The 21,093-nt window shown below is 52.1% G+C and overlaps 1 protein-coding gene across 1 annotated transcript in view; it reads right to left on the bottom strand.

Moving 5' to 3' along the window:
• Positions 1-226: 226 nt before the first annotated feature.
• EPHB4 (EPH receptor B4) overlaps positions 227-21,093 on the bottom strand; it is a 32,880-nt gene continuing 12,013 nt past the window's right edge. Inside the window, exons 2-16 of the mRNA XM_032235651.1 lie at positions 20,022-20,092; positions 17,106-17,787; positions 14,645-14,800; positions 13,770-14,099; positions 13,266-13,390; positions 10,670-10,826; positions 9,533-9,635; positions 9,169-9,239; positions 7,688-7,801; positions 6,311-6,558; positions 4,637-4,852; positions 4,346-4,495; positions 3,501-3,694; positions 2,053-2,208; positions 227-1,956 (exon numbers count right to left, since the gene is read on the bottom strand). Of these exons, the coding sequence (XP_032091542.1) occupies positions 1,830-1,956; positions 2,053-2,208; positions 3,501-3,694; positions 4,346-4,495; positions 4,637-4,852; positions 6,311-6,558; positions 7,688-7,801; positions 9,169-9,239; positions 9,533-9,635; positions 10,670-10,826; positions 13,266-13,390; positions 13,770-14,099; positions 14,645-14,800; positions 17,106-17,787; positions 20,022-20,092 (2,900 nt within the window). The 3' untranslated portion in view covers positions 227-1,829. The remainder of the gene's footprint in view (positions 1,957-2,052; positions 2,209-3,500; positions 3,695-4,345; positions 4,496-4,636; positions 4,853-6,310; positions 6,559-7,687; positions 7,802-9,168; positions 9,240-9,532; positions 9,636-10,669; positions 10,827-13,265; positions 13,391-13,769; positions 14,100-14,644; positions 14,801-17,105; positions 17,788-20,021; positions 20,093-21,093) is intronic.

Here is a 21,093-nt window from a genome sequence, read left to right as displayed (position 1 = left end):
GTTTTCACACACCCTGGAATATTGTCTAGCACGCACGCACGCACACACACACACACACACACACACACGATTGGGTCTCAACGGACGTCAAGAGAGCCCGAAGGGGAGGGGGCCTTTTGTGAATGTGCCCACAACTTTTAACGTTCGGCCCCATCTCCCTGTGCAAACCAAGTTTAATACTCTCTCTCTCTCTTTTTTTTATAAAAAGATTCTGTTTATTAAACAAAAAAAAAAGTGGATAATTAAAAAAAAAAGAATTAAATTAGCATTTTTCCCTGGGGGGGGGGAGCAGCTTCCAACTTGCTACTTCTATCTGTTGGCCTGTTTATCTCTGCTCTCCCCCCCCCCCTTAATAGGACAGTCAATGACAGGCAGGAAAGCGGGGGGGGGGGGGCTGGTTGCGCCATCGCAGTTCCCTCCTTGAATTTTGGGGACCCCTGCACCCCCACAGGCATCCTGGGGTCTCCTGGCATTGAAACCCTCCCTCCCACCCCCAAAATTCCACCTAGATAGTATTGAAAATTTCCAACTTTTGCAATTCCAGGTACGAGTATCTTGCGCACCGGCGGTGGCGTGTGCCTGTGTGTTTGGCAAGAAGGAGGGGGGGCACCCTGGAACTCAGCCCCCCCCCCCAAATCCCCCACCAGCCATCAACCAGCCCCCACCCACCCCCCCTTTAATTTTGGCTTAGAAGATACACCGTTTTGTTTTAATAAAAAAAGCAATATGAACACCTTCAATATGAAGGCTAAAGAATCGTTACAGAAGCAGCAGCACCAGAGGCTAGTGTATCGCCCCCCCCTCCTTGGCACAGCTGGCAGGTGCCCGTGCCAACGAGGCCGGCTTGGCTGTGGCGCCACGAGATCCCTGCCATGACACCCCCCCCCCCGAGGGTCTCCAGGGGCCGTGGGAAACCCCCCCCCACCTCTCTTTTCCTCGGATGGCATCACCCACACGGCCTCATCCGTGGTGACACCGTCGCCTGATCGCCAAGGAGGCTTCAGTCGGCTTCGCCAGCCCCATCCTGGGATTCCCCACAACTTCAGATGTCCCTCCTTCCCTCCCCCCACCCCGAATTTTTGCCCCTTTTCTGTGGCAGAGCCATGCTGCTAAGCAGAGTTCCCAATTCTTTGGATTTCTGGCCCCAGAGAGAGTAGGGCGGGGAGCACCAGCTGCCCACCCCACCCAGACCACCCAGCGGCATCTCCTCCTTGGGCAGAAGAGGTGCTGGGTTCAAGTCTCAGCTTCAAAGTCAGCAGCCAGCGAAGGAGTGCCTGATCTCCCCCTGGGGTGGGCGGGCGAGTTTCACCACCTCTGTATCTTCCAGAAGGCCTCAAACACCTGCCGAGGGGGCTTCGTTCTCTCCCCACTTCCGAAGCCCCCCCCCTCCAGAAACTGTTCCCCTGCAGCTGGGGGGGGGGAATCCCACTGGCTGGAAAGAGCTGATCTTCTTTGGCATGATATCCCTCGGAGCTCGGTCGAGGGAGGGGTCCAGTTCTCAGCCCTCCCACCGCCAACCGGCCTCTGTGGCCTCCATCCCAGGGGGGAGGGATGGCGTCTCCCCAATTTCCCTGCCATGAAGCCGGCGCAGAACACAGCTGTCCGAGAGGGTCCAGGGGTGACTTTGGGACATCTTCCCCCAAAAGCGGGGAAGGGGCGAATATATGGGGGGGGGAGCTAGAAGAGCAGGAGAGACGGGGAACGGGGGGAGGCTGGTGGGGTGAGTCAAGAGGAGGCGTCTCCCCCAGGCCAGTTCCTGGCTGCCCCCGGCCCCAAAAGAGGTCGAAAGTCAGAGACGGGCAAATCTGTGCTTCTCGGCCAAGTGGTGGTCAGAACTGTCCTGTTTTGACAGCCGTGGATGAAGTGGCAGCCTTGCCCTGGACGTGCATGTTTTGGACGCTGGACAGGATCTTCTTCTGATGTCCGGCCAAGGTCACTCCGATCCTCAGCAGGTCTCTGCGGAAGGGAAATCGAGGAAGGGGAGGGGTGAGCGGGATCGTCTGTCTGCCCTCCTGCCCCTCCCTCCTCCGCCCGGACCCCCCCCCCACTCACTCGGAGGAAAGTTGGCTGACCAGCTCGAAGGAGGTGAAGCCAGCGTTGGCAAAGCTGTCTTCGTAGCGGCCCATCTTTATAGCACGGAGCCAGTCGCTGACCGACCCGAAGGACGAGTAGTGGGGCAGCCGCTGGTCCAGCAAAGGGTGGGACGGCCTAGAAGGAGGGTAAGGGGGAAGGAAGGCTCAAGGAGGGGCTCTGGGAACCCTCAGCCCAGAGGCAAGTCCTGTGAGGGAACTCTGGAGTGGGTGCCCCAAAATATCTGGGTGCCCACCCACAGCCTGGAAGTCCACCCTGGACTTCGTGAGCCACCCAATTCTATTTCTAGGTCGCTGCTCAACAGGAAAATGGGCAAACTCTAAATCCCTACATGTGTGACGGCGAACCTATGGCACACGTGCCAGATCTGACACACAGAGCCCTCTCTGTGGGCAAGCGCGACATCACCAGCTGCTCTGGTTTCCGGTGCACATGAAAAATGATCCAAAAAAAAGGCCTGAAATGGCCTAAAAAACCAGCCTGAAAACAGACTGAAAATTGCCTGGAAACGCCTCAGAAAATAGCCTGAAAACACCTCAGAAAATGGCCTGAAAACGCCCTGGAAAACGGCCTAGAAACGCCTCGGAAAATGGCCTGAAAATGCCTCAGAAAATGGCCTGAAAACACCTCAGAAAATGGCCTGAAAATGCCTCAGAAAATGGCCTGAAAACACCTCAGAAAATGGCCGGAAAATGCCTCAGAAAATGGCCTGAAAACACCTCAGAAAATGGCCTGAAAACACCTCAGAAAATGGCCTGAAAATGCCTCAGAAAATGGCCTGAAAATGCCTCAGAAAATGGCTGGAAAATGCCTCAGAAAATGGCCTGAAAACGCCTCAGAAAATGGCCGGAAAATGCCTCAGAAAATGGCCTGAAAACACCTCAGAAAATGGCCTGAAAACACCTCAGAAAATGGCCTGAAAATGCCTCAGAAAATGGCCTGAAAATGCCTCAGAAAATGGCCTGAAAACGCCTCAGAAAATGGCCTGAAAACGCCTCAGAAAATGGCCTGAAAACGCCTCAGAAAATGGCCTGAAAAAGCCTCAGAAAATGGCCTGAAAAACGGCCTAAAAACACCTCAGAAAATGGCCTGAAAACGCCAGTAAATGGCCTGAAAACGCCTCTTTTTTACACTTTGCTGACGTCAAAAGATATATTATGTTGGCCGCATTCCTGCTATCTATTAAGAAAGTTACCTTCTCAGCAAATGTGATCTGCATCAGGCAGTCTCCAAACTTGGCCCCGTGTTCATGTGAAAACTACCCCACTTTTCCGAAGCGACAAGGTGATGGGCACAGTGAGGGCACACTTCTGTCCACCTCTAAATGTGCCCTGAGAGGCTCCTGCACGCACAGCCCAGGTGCCAAGCTTTGGTGTGCATGTGTGTGTGTGTGTGTGTGTCCCACTTACCCCCCATTTCCTCGCGAGACGATTTTGAGGCTGGCGGGATTCCGGATGAGCTTATCCAGGGAGTTGACGATCTGGGCGAAACGAGGCCGGGCATTACGGTCCCTCTGCCAGCAGTCCAACATCAGCTGGTGCAGGGAGGTGGGGCAGTCAGTGGGGGGCGGCAGGCGGTAATCCTGCTCGATGGCGTTGATCACCTGGGGTGAGGAGGAAGATCAGCCGTGCGACTATCGTTGGAACATTTTTTTAAAGTATTTTTTTACTACCGGTTCGGGTGACTCAGCCCGAACCGGTAGCCTTTCCCCCCTGCCATGAAGGTCAGAGATGCCACCAGTCCCCCCCAGGGGGCTGGAGCAAAGCTAGGGGAGAGAAGAGAATGACAAGAGTAGGAAGGGACCTTGGAGGTCTTCTAGTCCAGCCCCCTGATCAAGCAGGAGACCTTACTACACCCTTCGGAATCGATGGTTGTCTAATCTCTTCTTCAAAGCCTCCAGTGATGGAGGCACCCATAACTTTTGGAGGCAACCTCTTCTGCTGATTATAATAGAATCGTAGGGCTGAAAGGGACCTTGGAGGTCATCTAGTCCAACCCCCTGCTCTAGCAGGAGACCTTACACCATTCCTACACCAAGTATCTCTCCATTCTTGTCTTAAAAACCTCCAGTGACGAAGCAGCCACAATTTCTGGTGGCAAGCTGTTCCACTAGTTAATTGTCCTCCCCGTCAGGAAATCCCTCCTTAGTTCTAGGTTGCTTCCCTCCAACTAACGGGGAAGGGGAGAAGCTGGATGGGGGCATTTGGAGGGCCCTCTCCCCCAAAGTCGTCCTCACGGGGGGGGGGGCACTCACATCCTGGTTGGACATGTCCCAATAGGGCCTCTCCCCAAACGACATGACCTCCCACATCACGATGCCGTAGCTCCAGGCGTCGCTGGCCGATGTGAACTTCCGGAAGGCGATGGCTTCGGGGGCCGTCCAGCGGATCGGGATCTTGCCCCCCTGAGGAAAGAGGGGGGTAGAATTGGCGTCAGCAGAGGATCATCTAGTCCACCCCCCTTGCAACGGGCAGGGGAGAGGGATCAAGTCCTCCCTGCTCCCCTTGTGTCCAGGGAGGGGTAGGGGAGGACGAGCCGGACGTACCAACGAGCTGGTGTACGTTGGGTCCGAGGAATTCTCCTCCAGGAAGCGAGACAGCCCGAAGTCGGAAACTTTGCAAACCAGGTTACTGTTGACCAGAATGTTACGGGCTGCCAAGTCGCGGTGGACGTAGCTCATGTCGGAGAGGTAGCGCATTCCGGACGCAATGCCCCGTAGCATCCCCACCAGCTGGATGGGCGTGAACTGACCGTCGTTCAACTGTGGGGAGGAAACCAGGAGGGTCAGGACCCCTGAGGTGGGGCGGGTGGGGGGAGTGTTGAAGACCCTCTCAGTGGAGTGGGAAAATACCGGACGACGTTTGACCCGCATCCCAGGTTGTTGTCGGGAGGAATAAAGGATTGCAAAGACTTTCCGTCTCTTCTTAAAAACCTCCATTGTTGGAGAATTCAGAATTTCCGGTGGCAAGTTGTTCCACTGGTTCATTGTTCCCAGGGTCAGGAAGTTTCTCCTTCATTCTAAAATCTCTAAAATCGAGCATTGAAAACTTTCGGCTGGGGTCTCCAACCTCCTCCTCTTTAAGACTTGTGGACTTCAACTCCCAGAATTCCCCAGCCAGCCATGATGGGAGTGACCCCCCAGTAGGGACAGACAGGGAGGGGGGTTATCAGGGCCCCCTCATGAGTTCCCATGCTGGCTGGGGAATTCTGGGAGTTGAAGTCCACAAGGCTTAAAGTGCCCAAAGTTGGAGATCCTTGGATCAACTGGACGGGACTGTGGATTTCTTGAGCAACGAACCAGAGGAAGAGCTTTGTACGGCCCCCTCCCTTCCCAAAGAAAAAAGGGAGGGGGTGAAAGAAATAAAATTAAAATAAAAACTAAAATATAATAACAATAATAAAAACAAAGCAATGAAACAAAACCATTAAGTAAAATGAAATAAAATAATAATAAAACGAAGTGAAATAATACAATAAAAATAACAAATAACAAAAAATGAAATAAAATAAAAGTATAAAACGAAATAATAAAATAAAAATCGAACAAAATAATAAAATCAAATAATAAAAAATAAAATCAAATAAAGTAAAAAATGAAATAAAACGTTAAATGAAATAAATTAAAACATAAAATAAAATAAATAAAATGAAATGAAATAATAAACTAAACTAAAAAACTAAAACAAAATAAAAAATAAAATAAAAATCTAAAATAAAAGAATAAACTAAAAACTGAACTAAACTAAAAAACTAAAATAAGAATAAACTAAAAACTAAAACTAAAAAAATGAAAGAATAAATTAAAACCTAAACTAAAAACTAAAATAAAAGAATAAACTAAAAAACTAAAATGAAAGAATAAACTAAAAACTGAACTAAACTAAAAACCTAAAACAAGAATAAACTGAAAACTAAACTAAAAAACTAAAATGAAATAAATTAAAAACTAAACGAAACTAAAAAACTAAAATGAAAGAATAAATTAAAACCTAAACTAAAAAACTAAATGAAAGAATAAATTAAAACCTAAAATAAAATAAAAAACTAAAATAAAAGAATAAATTAAAAACTAAACTAAACTAAAAAACTAAAATGAAAGAATAAATTAAAACCTAAACTAAAAAACTAAAATGAAAGAATAAACTAAGAACTGAACCCCCAAACGGTTTCTCGTGGCGCCTCTCCCCCCGCCCCCCGCGCCCCCCTCTGCTCTCCTCACCCGCAGGAAGGAGTCGAGGGCGCCGTTCTCCATGAACTCGGTGACGATCATGACGGGGACGCTGCTGGTGATGACCCCGTCCAGGCGGATGATGTTGGGGTGCTCGAACTGGCCCATGATGCTGGCCTCGCTCAGGAATTCCCGCCGCTGCTTCTCCGTGTAGCCCCCCTTCAGGGTCTTGATGGCCACATAGATCTCCTTCTTACCCGGCACCTTCAGAAGACCCCGGCAGACCTCCCCGAATTCACCTGCGAGGGGGGGGGGGAGGTCCAGCAGAGAGGAAGGAGGCTGCTTAATAATTACATAGGACAGTGTTTCTCAACCTTAGCAACTTGAAGATGTCCGGACTTCAACTCCCAGAATTCCCCAGCCAGCGAATGCTTTTTTCCCCACTTTTGCTGAAGTCAAGATATATTATGTTTACCGCATTCCCACCATCTACATATAAGGAAAGTTATCCTATCAAAAAACGCAATAACGTAGCCCCGTCACATTTGTTCTTGTCCTATCCGTGCTGGAATCCTGGTGTTCAACCCTTGATGGCTGGGGAATTCTGGGAGTTTTAAGTCCACCGGTTGTAAAGTCCTCGTAGTCGCCGGCCCATTTTAGCTACGGTGTAACAACTCCGTTCTCGGTTGAGGAAGAGATCAACGAAGAGGATAGAACTGCCGATTGTCACTCGGAGAAATGACCCTCAGTTCTGCTGAAATGCTATCCAGGTAGTCCTTGACTTACGACCATTTGTTTAGTGACCAAAGTTAACACAGGACTGAAAAAAGTGACTTCAACTGGTCCTCATACTTACGACCGTCGCAGCATCTCCACAGCCACATGATAAAAAAAAAAATTCACGTGCTTGGCGACCAGAATTATTTGGGACAGTCTCAGCGTCTCGGTGTGTGTGTTTGTGTTTGTGTTTGTTTGTGTGTGGGTGTGTGTATTGGCGACCTTCCCAGCCGGCTTCCGGCCAGTGAAGCCAATGGGGAATTTGCTTAGTGACCACACGACTCGCTTAACGGCTCTAGAGATTCACTTAAGAACCATAGGAAAGTAAGGTGCTTAAATCAGGTGCAAATTACTTCACGAAATTCTGGTACTGATTTGGTCGTACGCTGAGGACTAGCTGCATGGGATCGAAGCAAAGCTTCATGTGCGTCGCGACACACATTGACACCCAGTTGTGGCTGCCCTCTTGACCTTTTTGGAACCCCTCCCCAGTTCCCATAATCCCCCCCACCCCAAAAGGACCACAAATGGGCCACAAAACTCGCATGCAATTCCTTTTCCCAGAGAGAGAGAGAGGACTCCGCCCTTTCTCGCAGCCCCCCAGAAAGGAAGTGGCGGGAGGGGGCGCAGCGCGATGGGCCCGATCCTTACCTGCCCCGATGACCTCCTCGATCTTCACGTAAGAGACGTCGATCTCCTTGGCAAACTCTCGCACGGCCTCGTTGGGGTCCTCGTAGGTGAAAGGGTCAATGTAGACTTTGGTACCTGTCCGAAGATGGGTCAGGCGGGCAGCCGTTAAGGGAGCTCCCCCCAGCCGGTTTGATTTTCTTAGCAGTACAGGCAGTCCTCGACTTGCGACTGTTCACTTAGTGACCATTCGAAGTTACGACGGCACCAGAAAAAGGGAGTTACGGCCATTTTTCACCCTTGGATTATTGTTCACTCTTTTGACCTTTTTTTCACTCTTACGACCACCCGCAATGTGATTTACATTAGGATGCTGGACCACTGAGTCCTATTTACGACGGTTGCAGTGTCCCGGGGGATGGATGGGGGGGTTCACACGACCCCCACTGGTGACCTTCTGACCAGCAAAGGGTTACAGGCGAAGCAGGATTCACTTAACAACCGGGTTCCTCTCCGAATGACCACCGCAGTTCACTTAACCCCGGCGGGCAAGGGAAGGTTGTGAAAGGGGGCAAAACACACTTACAAACCGTCTCGCTTAGCGACATAAATTCTGCACCGTCGTAAGTCAAGGATGGCCCTCATTCTATTTACAGTTCTCTGTAGTTCTGTCTTTTTATAGCGCAAAGCCGTTCCAGATTATGCCGTTGTGGTCCGCCAGTGGTCAGTGGAGCTGGCAGCCGAGTCGGACAGTGAGGAGGTTGGGGAGGGACATGGGCCAGTCCTGGAGTCTGGGGGAGGCTCGAACGAGGGCTCTGCGTCGGAGGCAGAGAGCGGGGCCAAGGCCGTCTGGAAGTTATGAGCTGCCTCCGGAGTGTGATACCAGCGAGGCAGAAGAACAGTGTGAGCCTGTTCCCAGTGCGCGCATGCGCAGAGCTGCCAGAAGGCAAGAACAGTTAAGACAAAAGGGCCGACTTGGGAGTAAGGCTTGGAGGTGATTGGCCCCTCCCATAAGACATAAAAGCGGAGCAAACGGGACATGAGCCTTTGCAGGGAGCAAATTTTGTTCGTTTTGTTCGGTTCAAACTCTGAAGCTCCGTTTGACTCTGTGCTCAATTTGGCCTTTGCAAAACGAATTGGCCATTAAGGCTCCGGCAGCGTTTCAAGGGAGAGAAAGGTGGGTGTTTCTCAGCCTTGCCTTGAAAGACTTTGGCAGACTTCTGTAGGACTCTTTACAAACTATTTGTGACTTATTATGGGCTGTGAATGACCACAATTCACAGCCGTAGAAATAAAAAGATGGTTTTGGGGACTAAGATTGTGATTCATGCTTTCTGAGGAGACCTCGGTCCGAAGAGGAGCGGCTGTGATGGGCAGCTAGTAGATTTTGCAAATAGACAAATTCCCGACAGCCTAACTCCCCTCCAGCCCCCTCCCACAATTCCACAGGGCCCCTTAGAGAAACCCGCCACCCCCCACCCCAATGAATCTCTTCCTATTCTCACCGTGCCCAATCAGGTATTGTCCGGGTTTGTCTGAATATTCTTGCTCTCGTGAGGCAGAAGAACCCTGGCGCCTAGCGGAAACGGTAGAAAGATGGTGTGAAGGCCGCTTGCTCGCCTGAAGCCCCTCCCACCCCCACTTAGCCCCTCCCTCTCCCATTAGCCACACCCCCCATGCCTCAATTCAAGAATCACCCCGCTGGTCAATCCTGAACATCCTTCACCCCACTCTGCGCCTCCCCGATTTGTACAAGGCTACCTTCGATGCCGAAACTCCCGGGCGCCGCTTCTCCCCTAGTCTTGGCTAAGCCCCTCCCACGTCCTCCTGGCCCCTCCCACTCCTCCGATTGTGAAGCAGCGCCTTTACCGGAGACAGACCACAGCTACGATCACCACGGCCAAGACGAGGAGGGTCCCCAAGGCGGCCGTGCCCACGATCAGCGCCAGCTTCTCCGTGCTGCTCCCCGACTCTGCCGGGAAGAGGGGCAAAGGGGTCAGAAGCAGCAAGGAATGATGGGAAGGGAGCAGGCGGGATCCGGATGGGGAGTTCGAGTCGAGAACTGGCAGAGTCTGGACTCTTAAAACTTGGTGGGCGAAAAACACCGTTCCTTTCCTTTTATCTTCCTTTCCTCTCTTCTCCTCTCTCTCTCCTTCTCTCCCCTCTTCCCTTTCCTTTCCTCCTCTCTTTCCTTTCCTTTCTTTCCCTTCCCTCTTTTATCTTCCTTTCTTCTTTCTTCTCCTTTCTTCCTCTCCCCTCTTTCCTTTCTCCTTTCCTTCCCTCTCCTCCTCTCCCCACTTCCTTTTCCTCTCTCTTTCCTTTCTTTTCCTCTTTCCCTTCCCTCTTTTATCTTCCTTTCCTCTCCTCTCTTCCTTTCCTCTCTGCCCCCCTTTCCTTTCCTTTCTCCTCCTCTCTTCTCCTCCTCTCCCCTCTTTCCTTTCTCCTTTCCTTTCCTCTCCTCCCCCTTCCCTCTTTTCTTCCTTCCCTTCCCTCTTTTATCTTCTCTTTCCTCTCCTCTCCGTTCCATTCTGGGTTTTTTTTGTCATTTTAAAAGGGCTTCATTGCAAATCTATTAAAAAAACCCTCGTGGGGAAACTATAGCTCCCTGTCTCCTGGTGACTGGCTCAAAATCACTCAGCCAGGTTTCCTGCCTAAAGTGGGATTCAGAACTCCCAATTTCCCGGTGATTGGCCCAAAGTCACCCAAGCTGGCTTTCCTGCCTAAGATGGCACTAGAATTCACCACCTCCTGGTTTCAAGGCTTGGTGCCTCCCCCACGAGACCAAATTGGCTTTGCCCATTTACAACTTCGAAGCATCTTTAGCGGGTGAGGAGGAGTAGTTGGAGGGGGGGGAGAACAAGGAGGGTAGTGGGGGTCCTTGGCGCTCTCACAGCTTCTCGGTTTTCTTGCAGACGTCCCATGGCCCAACTACGTCACGTCATAAAATAAGCAAGCTCAGAGGACCCCCGAGGACCCTCGCTCGCAACCCAGAAAAGGGGGTCTTACCAGATCCGTACGTCTGGAAGGTCTTTTCTGGCCCAAATCCTCCGTAGCCGACCTCCGAACGCGCCCGGACTTGCACAATGTATGCGGCTCCTCGACGCAGCCCGGATAGGGTCACTCGGTTCTCACGCGTCTTCTCGAACTTGTAGCCACCAGCCCCCTACAAGAGGAGAGACGGGGAGTGAGATCGCGGGCCTTTGCTGCCGTCTCCCCTGGAGGAGAATCCCCTGCCGGAGCCTCCTTCCTTCCATCCCACGTCTGAACAGGCGTGCGCATCTGGCCAGGGGTTTCCGAGTCCTTCCCGTCGGTACACGGCGGGCCGGGAGGCGCTAATGATCTTTATCTGCCTTTCAACCGGAGCGTAATTTCCGCACAACGCTCAAAGGCCTCATTTGCATTTCGATGCGCTGTTTGGATAACCCAAGAAAGAAAGTCGAAGGGGGGGGGGAAAGATGGATTCGTTTAACGACGGTGTGTTCACTTAATAACCGTGGGCCAAAAGGTGGCAAAAGTGGGTGGAAATAAGGACTTACGTTGAAATAATTGGCTGCTCCCACAAGATCTTGACCATCTGATTTTCGGTGACTTTTTCAGGCTGATGTTCCCACCAGTTTGTTGCTGTTTTAATATTGTAATTTTTGCACAAATTCCAATGGATCATTTGTGCTACTGAATTGTGCCGCAATTTATAATCAGTCTGCGCGATTTTTTTACAGCAGCTGAGTATGTGATCAACAGTTTCATCAGCTTCTTTGCAAAGTCTGCATTTGGCATCATCAGAGGATTTTTCGATTTTGGCCTTAATGGCATTTGTGCGGATAGCTTGTTCTTGCGCAGCCAGGATTAGTGACTCTGTTTCTTTCTTTAATGTACCTGCTTTTAACCATAACCAAGTTTGTTCACTGTCCACTTTATCTTTTATTTTTTCCAGAAATTGGCCATGCAGTGCTTTGTTCTGCCAACTCTCCATTCCTGATTTTATCACATCTTTTCTGTATTCTTGTTTCGTCTGTTGGGCCTTCAGTAGATTTTTGTTCTTTACTTCGATTAATAGATGTTCTTGACTTTCTTTTAAATAATCAGCCAATGCATGTTTTTCTTCTTCAACTGTTTGCTTCACTTGTAATAATCCTCTGCCACCTGATTTTCGTGGCAGGTATAGTCTATCAGTATCACCACGTGGATGTAAACTGTAGTGCATTGTCATTAGTTTCCTGGTTTTTCGGTCCAAAAGGTCCAAATCAGCTTGTGTCCAGTTAACTATACCAGCTGTGTATCTTATAACTGGTATTGCCCAGGTATTTATGGCCTTGATTGTATTTCCACCATTCAATTTAGATTTCAAAATTTTCCTGACTCTGTTGGTGTACTCTCGCCTGACTACAGTTTTTACTTCTCCATGCTTGATGTTATCCAACTGCAGAATGCCTAAGTATTTGTAGGCTTCATTTTCTTTGCATTTAATTAATTGGCCATTGGGCATTTCAATTCCCTCAGCATGCAGTGATTTTGCCCCTTTTTATGGATACAGTGGCGCATTTTTCCATGCCAAACTGCATTGAAATATCGGTGCTGAATACTCGGACTGTGTTTGTCAATGATTGGATTTCTATTTCTGACTTTCCATAGAGTTTCAAATCATCCATATATAGTAGATGCGAAATTTTTTCAGCTTCTTTGGCTATTTGGTACTTGAGAGACCGCCTGCTGCCAATTACCTCCCACAGACCCATTAGATCTCACAGGGTTGGCCTCCTCCGGGTGCCATCTACCAGCCAATGCCACCTGGCTATTACCCGGGGGAGGGCCTTCTCTGTGGCAGCTCCGGCCCTCTGGAATGAACTCCCCGCAAGGATTCGGACCCTCACCTCTCTCCAGGCCTTCCGAAAAGCCGTCAAAACCTGGCTCTGCCGGCAGGCCTGGGGGTGATGAGTTCCCTCCCCTCTCGACATGTATGGTTGTGCGACTGTTGTTGACTTTTATTATTTGTATTTTGTCTTTTATGTTCCCCCTTTTTTCCCCCTTTGAATTGTTCGCCGCCCTGAGTCCTCCCGGAGAAGGGCGGCATACAAATAATAAAATACCAATACCAATACTATTTGGTAGCCTAATTTCATTTTTTTTAAGATTACTGATAGTGGGATCATTGCGATGATGAAGAGAAGAGGTGAAAGTGAATCACCCTGGAAAATTCCTCGCTTGATATTAACCATTCCGTAGCTCTCATTCCCTACTGCCAACTCAGTTCTCCATTGTTTCATTGCCTTTTCAGTAAAGGATGTAATATTTTTGCTAATGCCAGTTGTTTCTAAGCATTTTATGATCCAACTATGTGGCAGTGAGTGAAATGCCTTTTTGTAATCAATCCAGACCATATTCAAGTTCGTTTTTCTGTTCTTACAATTTTCTAATATCATTTTATCAATTAGGAGCTGATAATAATAATAATAATCACTATATTGATATTATTATTGATATTATTGCTATTTTTGTTGTCTGGTTGCTGTTTATTCGTTTCTCCTTTTTTCCTTCGGTCTCTATTTTGACTTTGGAAGGAAAATTAAAAACTTCCAAGGGGGGGGAAAAAAACCACATTTACCTTCTCGCAATACTTGACCTCGTAATCCAAGATGCTCCCGGTTGGCGGCTGGATGAAGGGCCAGGCCAAGGTGATGGTGCTGGGGCTGACGGAGGTTTGCTGGATCTCGGACACGGGGTGAGGGACTGGCGGGAGAAAAAGAGCAGTGAGCTGGAGCTTCCGACAGCCTTATCTGGGCTGCAAAAATCAACACGACCACTAGATGGGGGTAGAGAGAAGAGAGAGGCAGATACTTCGGGCTCCTGGCTGCCATCTGAAGTTCACGCCCTGGAACTGCAGCCCCGATATCTTAGCTTCACCTAACAGATCCTCCGTTCCATACTAACCCTACAGTTAGTCCTCAAGTTATGACTGCTCGCTTAGTAACCGTTTGAAGTTACAGCATATCTGCAAAGGGGACCTGTGACCCGGGGCTTGGGGATCCGGGGTGGGAGGCATGGAGTGGGGCCACCTCTGCTCAGGCTCCGCTTTGGCCGAGCGATGCCGTTCCGGGAGCGGACCTACCATCCTTGTTGGTGGTGATGTTGATGGACTCCGACTGGGGTGGGTTTTGGCTGAGGTCGGAGACCCCGTTGACGGCTTGGATCTGGAAGGAGTAGGTGATGTAGGGCTGGAGACCCTCCACGGTGACCGTGCGCTCCACCAGCCCCCGAGACCGGGGGGCATAGGCCAGGCGGGCACACTCCTGACAGCTCTGCCGTTCGGGGCAGGCCTGGCAGCGGAGGTGGTACGAGACGTCATCCCGGCCCCCGTTCTCCAAGGGCTCGCTCCACTCCAGCACGGCCACCGAGCCGTTGATCCTGGCCACGATGCTGCGTGGGGCAGACGGCGTGGCTGGGAAGGAGGGGGGGAGAGAGAGCAGGGTCAGTCTTGGGAAAGCCACACCCCCACATAATTTTTCCACTCATTCTTCACTCTCTTAACCCCCAAGAGACCCTTCCCCAGCCCTCTCTTCCCCCCTCTCAAAAAAACCCTCCACTCACCTGCCTTCTACTTCCCCCAAATCCCTCTTTCCAGCCTTTTCCCCCATCCCCCAAACCCCCACTTTTGCTCTCCTATCCCCCCCAAAATGCCTCCATCCAGCCTTAAAACTCGCCCCACCCCCAAATAACTTTTCCACCCATTCTTCACTCTCTTAACCCCCAAGAGACCCTTCCCCAGCCCTCTCTTCCCCCCTCAAAAAAACCCTCCACTCACCCTCCTTCTACTCCCCCCAAATCCCTCTTTCCAGCCTTCTCTGTCACCCCCAAGACCCCCATTTTTGCTCTTCTAGCCCCCCCAAACCCCTCCACCCAGCCCTCACCCTCCCACACCCCCATTATACCCCTCCACCCACCCACCCACCCACCCTCTAGCTCTGCTGCCCTGCGGCTACTCACTGGAGCACTGCTTGGTGACTGGCTCCTTCGTCGTACGGTAGAAGCCGATGCGGCAGGAACACTCGCTGGAGCCCGGGGAGGGGGACATGCTGAAGGCCGGGCAGAGCTGGCAGCCCCCCTCCCCTTGGACGGCCTTGAACATCCCCGCCGGACAGGCTGCAGAAGAAGGGCGGGAGAGAGGATAAGTTTACGTAGAACAGTGTTTCTCAACATTCGCTGGCTGGGGAATTCTGGGAATTGAAGTCCAGACATCTTCAAGTGGCCAAGGTTGAGAAACCCTGATTTAGAATGACCTCTACTTACAGGCTGATCCTCCATTTACGAACAGTTCATTTAAGGATTTGCTTAACGGCCGCAGCAAGAAAGGCCATAAAAAAGGGGAAAACTCACTTCCCAAAATGCATCTTGTCTCCAGCTCCCCATGCAGAATCACAGAACATAGGGAGTCCTCGCTTTGCGACCAAAACCGAGCCCAACCTTTCTGTCGCTAAGCCAGACCATTGTTAAGTGAGTTTTGCCCCATTCAATGACCTTTTTCCCGTGAAGTGAGTCACATGGTTGTTAAGCGAATCGGGCTGCCCCGATTGTCGCGGTCGCAAGAGGGGGAATCTTCCCGACCGTCTTAAGGACGAGTCGGTTGGGGAGCGCCTGAGCCTTGAGGACACGACCAGGAGGGTCGTAAGTGTGAAAAATGGTCATAAATCGCATTTTTTTCCAAGTCCTGTTATAACTTCAGAAAGTCACAAAAAGAACAGTTGGAACAGAAGAGGACGGGTGGGAAGGGACCTTGGAGGTCTTCTAGTCCACCCCTCTGCTCAAGCAGGAGACCCTATAAATATACCCAGAGAAAGGCTGACCTTTGAACCCTGCCCAAAACATGCCCCGTGCTCTGGGTAAGCCCCTCCCAAAGGGGGCTGCCACCAATTAAGACCCCCCCCAAAAGCAGCCAGGCTGCTTGAGAATGGTGCCTTCTTTTAAGAGTGGGACCCCTCCTCCCTTTATGAATGTCCTAAGAATAGGGAACCCCCCCCCCTCACCAAGACCTGGCTCCTCTGGCAGGGGAGGGGGTGACTGGGGGAGGGGAGGCCCATCCCAGCCCCCAGAGACCAACCAGAGGAGGGCAAACAATGAGACCCCCTCCCCTCTCCTCCGGCTGGGGTCTCCAAGGGGGTTTCTGCCAACAGCAATCTGCTCCCAGCTCTCTTCCCCCTCCCCTCGCCCCCCACCCCCCCTGGCTGCCTGATACCCTTGACCTCTGGATAGTTGGCATTCTTGGGGCTTCCATCCCGTCTGCCTGCCCGTGGGTGGGTGGGAATCCGAGACCCCCACCCTGCCTTGCCGGACGAGGGAGAGAGAGAGAGAGAGAGAGAGGCCGAGAACAGCTGCAAGAGCTGGGGAGGGGGGGAGACGGCGGCCCTCAGCCCGTCACAGCCTACAAGTGGGGAAGCAGGTTATTTGGGGAGGGGTCTCCCCCACTCTTGCGCCTTCCTGCCAGCCGTGGAGAGTCTCCGTTTAGCATCTGGGCTACAGGTGGGGCCAGCCCTGCCCTGACCCCCACCCTGCTCTCCTCTTGGGGCGGGGGGCAGGAATGCTCCCCCCCCCCCATGGGCCGGCGGCGGATGAGCAGAAAAGAGAAATTGCTTGTAGGACTTGTGGCTTCAAAAATGGGAGAAGGAAATTAGCATTGGGGGGAGGGAGAGGGGGGGGGGAAGGAAATTCTCCAGGGAAAACCCCTCCCCAAACGCCACCCTCCCAGGGAAGAGTCAAAGGTCAAGGCCCAGAATCCCCCCAGGAGGGCAGAAACATTCCCCCCCCTCTCTCCTCTCCTTCCTGATGCTTTGGATCGTCCTTGTGGAGAACCTCCAGTTGCAGAGGCAGTCTACCTGTCCGCTGGAAAGAGAGGCCGGAAAAGGGAGGTCCGCTTCATCCCCCCCCTGCTTAGGGGCTTCCGGAAAGGAACAAAAGGCCTGGGGTTAATCCAGCTTACGGGTCATCCTCGATTTACGACCCTTCATTTAATAATCGTTTGAGAGTTAAAACGGGACTGTTTTGCAGACTTTACAGAATTAACAAGAGTTGGAAGGGACCTTGTAGGTCATCTAGTCCAACCCCCACACCCCACCCTCACGACTGTTGCAGTATCCCGGTCAAATTTCAGACGCTTGGCGACTGACTCGTATTTATGACGGTTGCATGAGCCCCTTTTGCGGCCTCCTGGCAAGCATAGTCAACGGGGGGGGGGGCTGATCCACTTAACAACCTTAACAACTCCAAGGATTCACTTAACAACCATGGCCAGAAAGGTTGTAAAGTGGGGCTCCATCGTGGTCGTCAGCCAAGGACTCCCGGTAACAGTTTCGGTAGCGTCCGATCTCCTGCGCGAGCACCAAGACAAGGGCCCCCCTCCCAACAGCCCTTCTGCCCACCCTCCACCCCCACCACCCCATGCCCGATTCCTCACCTCGGCACTTGGTGCTCTCCTCCGAGGGCTCGTAGCCAGCGGCGCAGGTGCAGTCCGTGATGGCCTGGTCGGCCCACTGCCCGTCCTCCCGGCAGTACATGCTGAGCGGGCGGGAGCTGGTCTTGATGGCGTTGGGCACGCACTGCCCGGTGACTGGCATGACCAGCTCCCTGGGCACCGTCTCCTGGAACAGGGTGAAGTTGACGGTGACGGCCGAACACTTCTTGTAGAAGAGCCGGACGGAGAGCAAGGCCATGCAGGCCCCCTGGTCCTGGAAGGCCAGGTAGAAGCCCGTCTTGGAGAGAGGTCCCACGCGCAGCGTCTTCACATTCACCTTCCCGGACGCCTCTGTGCCCGGACGCTTGCGGGTGAGGTGCTCGGCCGCCACCGTGTCCACCTTGACGTACGGGTTCTCCATCCAGGGTGGGAAGGTGGCGGAGGCCAAGTCGACGTTGGCCTCGTAGAAAAAGACGTTGAAGGTTTCCTTGCAGGCGCGGGTGACTCGCGGGATGGAGAAGCACTCCACCACGGTGAAGCGCAGCTCGGCGTAGACGTAGGTGGCACCCGAGCGGGGAACGAAGGTGGTGCGCAGCCAGTTGTTCTGGTTGGGTTGGTGCACTGCGCACACCTCGAAGGTCCGGACGCTGTTTTGCTCCTCGTCCATCCCGCTTATCTCTTCCCACTGTGAGGACAAAAACGGCGGCAGAGTTAACGGCAGCCCACGGGGTTCGGAAGGGTTTTAGCGTGGGAATTGTCTATCTAAACCGCTTTATTGCTGAAAGTCCATGCGCAGGAATCTTCTAACTAAACGGCTTTATTGCTGAAAGCCTCCGCACAGGAATTTTCTCAATTGTTGGCACCTGTTGAACGTCAGATAAGGGTCAATGGAATTCAAGCGGGGGGGAGGGAGCTGTACTTTGTTCGCTTGTGGCTATGTGGGGATTCTAGGCTAATTTCTCTTTTGACTCCCCCCGTCTCTCAGATTCTACCACTCGTTCCCTGCCTGGACTAGATCCAGTGATATCGGGCGAACGAGCAGTGCCATCAATGTGGGAATGCTTCCTTCCAAGTAGGACAGGACACGAAGGGGAGCTGAACGGGACACGAAGGGGAGGGGTCCCTAAAGCTGCTTCCCAACGTTGCCCCCAGCCCTTGCTGTCCAGGACGTGGTCGCCAGAATTCCTGTGGTCCAGAAAGACAAACTATCTGATCGTTTCTGTGGTCTTTTCTTCGTCCCTGACCAGCGAGGGTGGGGGGGGAGGCAGCAGCAAGGTCCCCCCTCCTCTTCCTCCCTTTCTCCTTCCTCCGCTCAGCAACCCCTCCTCCCTTCTAGCACTGATGATGTCCTCTAGCTGGGTCACGAAATGTCCGCAAGGAAAGCCCTAAACTCAGAGAGCACCGAGGAGCCCACCGAAAGAGAAAATCGGATAAGCAAGGATTAACACCAGACAAACATTCAAGGGGAAAACTATACTCTAACCAAGAAAATGCCAAGGGGAAAAGAACCCTTCCCACCATGTCTGGCAGGGCAGGTCACTGTACATGAAAAGGGACCAAATCCCACACTCCCTGGTATTACTTACGAAGGACCCTTCAGTCCTTCTCCCTCCTCCACCTTCCCTTCTAGCACTGATGATGTTCCCTAGCTGGGTCACGAAATGTCCGCAAGGGAAGCACTAAGCTCAGAGAGCACCAAGGACCCCCCCCTGTCCTCCTCCTCCTCTCCGCAAACCCCACTTTCTCAAAATTTGCGTGTGCACCGAATCAGCAGTAATGGCAGCAGCAATCCCCCCTCCCTGCTTTGAATGGTCACTAAACAAGACTGTTGTAAGTTGGAGACTGCCTGCATGAATAACTTGCCTCCCATCTCACCGTTCAGGGGACTCCAAGCCTTTATTATTATTATTATTATTCATCTTTTAACAACCCCATAATCCCTTGCGGCGTGGAGTCCAGGCAACTAGATGGAGCTAGCTGAGTGTTTTAGTGGCCGGATGCCATTCCCTGTTGCCATTGCGGAGTTTTGTTCGGCAGATAATATATTCCCAGTGTGCCCGGAGAGAGAAATAGCTGCCTCTAGCTGGGATCAAACTCACAGCCTCCTGATCGGGAGGCCACAGCTCCGCCTCCAGGCCACCGCAGCACTCCAACTCTTTCATTATTATAATCCTCTTTTATTATTATCTATTTTGCGACCTCTTTTATTATTTATCTCTTATTATTATGGGCTTGTTATTTATTTGATCGACATGCCCTTGAGGCAGCTGCCCGGCGGCTTGAGTAAAAGTGACAAGATCCATCTTTGAGAACGACGCGTTTTTTCCTTTCTTTCTACGACTTTAATTGGGGAGGAAAGTGGAACGATTCGGCGGGTGAGTATCCGCCCTCCTCGCTCGTCTTCCTGACGGGACCCGACCGGCTTTGTCTCCGCTTTCAAAACCAGCCGCCCGGATCGGAGCTGACATTTATCCTTAATCAAGGCAGCCGGGAGGTGCCCGGATTCGGCTGTGCAAATGTCTACACGGGGACGGTGAGGAGCCGCCGGGCCTCCCTGGGTTCCCCTTGCTCCCCCCTCTCTTTCATGACAACAAAACATAAAATAAATAATTCCCCGGCTGGCGATCTCTTGCGCAACCCCACGATTGCCGGGGGCGCCAAACGGCTCCCCGTCGTTCTGCAAAATGTGGTTTTCCCGAAATTGGCGTGGCCCCATTTGGCAACCTGGCGAGAACCAGAGAGGCGAGCGAGAGTTTCCTGTCGCACCTGCGCTATTGTGTAAATCCCGAGTCTCACCTGGGTTCCTTTTTTTCCCCTTCACCATCCCACCCACCCCCAGGGGGCCACAGACTGCAAGTCCCATCGTTCCCAGCCCACAGACTCTTAAGGGGGAGATCGTAGACTCGTCGCCCCCCTCACCTGGGCATCGTCAGCGGGGTAAGTGGTCCATCGGAGGTCGGCGGTCTCGAATTTGGTATTCATGAGGTTCTCTGAAAGAAGGAGGAGGAGACGTGAGTGCCAGCCCCGAATGCCCATCTGAAATGGTGCCCATCCCATCAGTCATCATCCCAAATGCCCATCTGAAACGGTGCCCGTCCTGAATACCTTCAGTCCCAAATGCCCATCGGTGCCCATCACGAATGTCCATCGTTGCCTATCCCAAATGCCCACCCGTGCCCATCTGAAATGGTGCCCGTCCTGAATGCCCATGGGTGCCAGTCCCTGCCTGGGGTTCATATCAACGCTCTGCAGAGCGTTTCCTGCCCTGCCAAAGGCAGATTTAGGAACGTAGCAAAAACTTTTAAAAACTTTTAAAACGACGGTGGAAAACTAAATCTAATCCTCACGCCAACGGGCCTCTTAAAAGCATCTCCAGGCTTTTAGGTCCACGGGAAAGACGGATTCGCTTAACGGCAAAGATCCATTTGGCAACAGGTGGTAAAACGGGGCCAAACTCGCTTCGCCACTGTCTCGCTTAGCAGCTGAAATTTGAGGGGGGGGTTTCGACTGTGGCCGTTAAGCCGAGGACGCCTTGTGACGGGCGAAGGCCCCAAATATTTACTTTACGCCATCGGCCGGGTCCTTCTTCCCGCCGGGCCAACCTGCGACGGAGGCGGTCGGCCTTCACGCAACAACTTCCTCTCCTCTCTGGCTTGGCTCACTTTCTAGATCTCCGCATTTCCCCATCTCCCCGCGGAGAATTCCCTGAGTCAGGAAACCACAAAGCAGTGGGGGGGGGGGGGGAAACTGCTGGTGGGGCATTTCCATCTGCCCCCCTCCCTTCCACCAATTAATTAAAAAACCCCTCCCTGTTCTGGGCGATGCAAATGAGGAATTCAAAGCTTGACACCTCTGTGTGTGTGTGTGTTTTTCCTGGGGTGTCCCGGGTTCGATTTCTGCTCGCCTTCCCTCTTGGCAAACCCTCCGGAGGTTTTTGCCATCTGGGGAAAGGGGGGGGGGCAGCAAGGATTGGCACCGCCCACAAAGCCGT

Source organism: Thamnophis elegans, chromosome Z (genome assembly GCF_009769535.1).
Source record: "Thamnophis elegans isolate rThaEle1 chromosome Z, rThaEle1.pri, whole genome shotgun sequence".
In the NCBI taxonomy this organism is placed as follows: Eukaryota; Metazoa; Chordata; class Lepidosauria; order Squamata; family Colubridae; genus Thamnophis; species Thamnophis elegans.
Note: the sequence above shows the minus strand (reverse complement) of the source record. Positions and strands in the feature narration are given on the sequence as shown.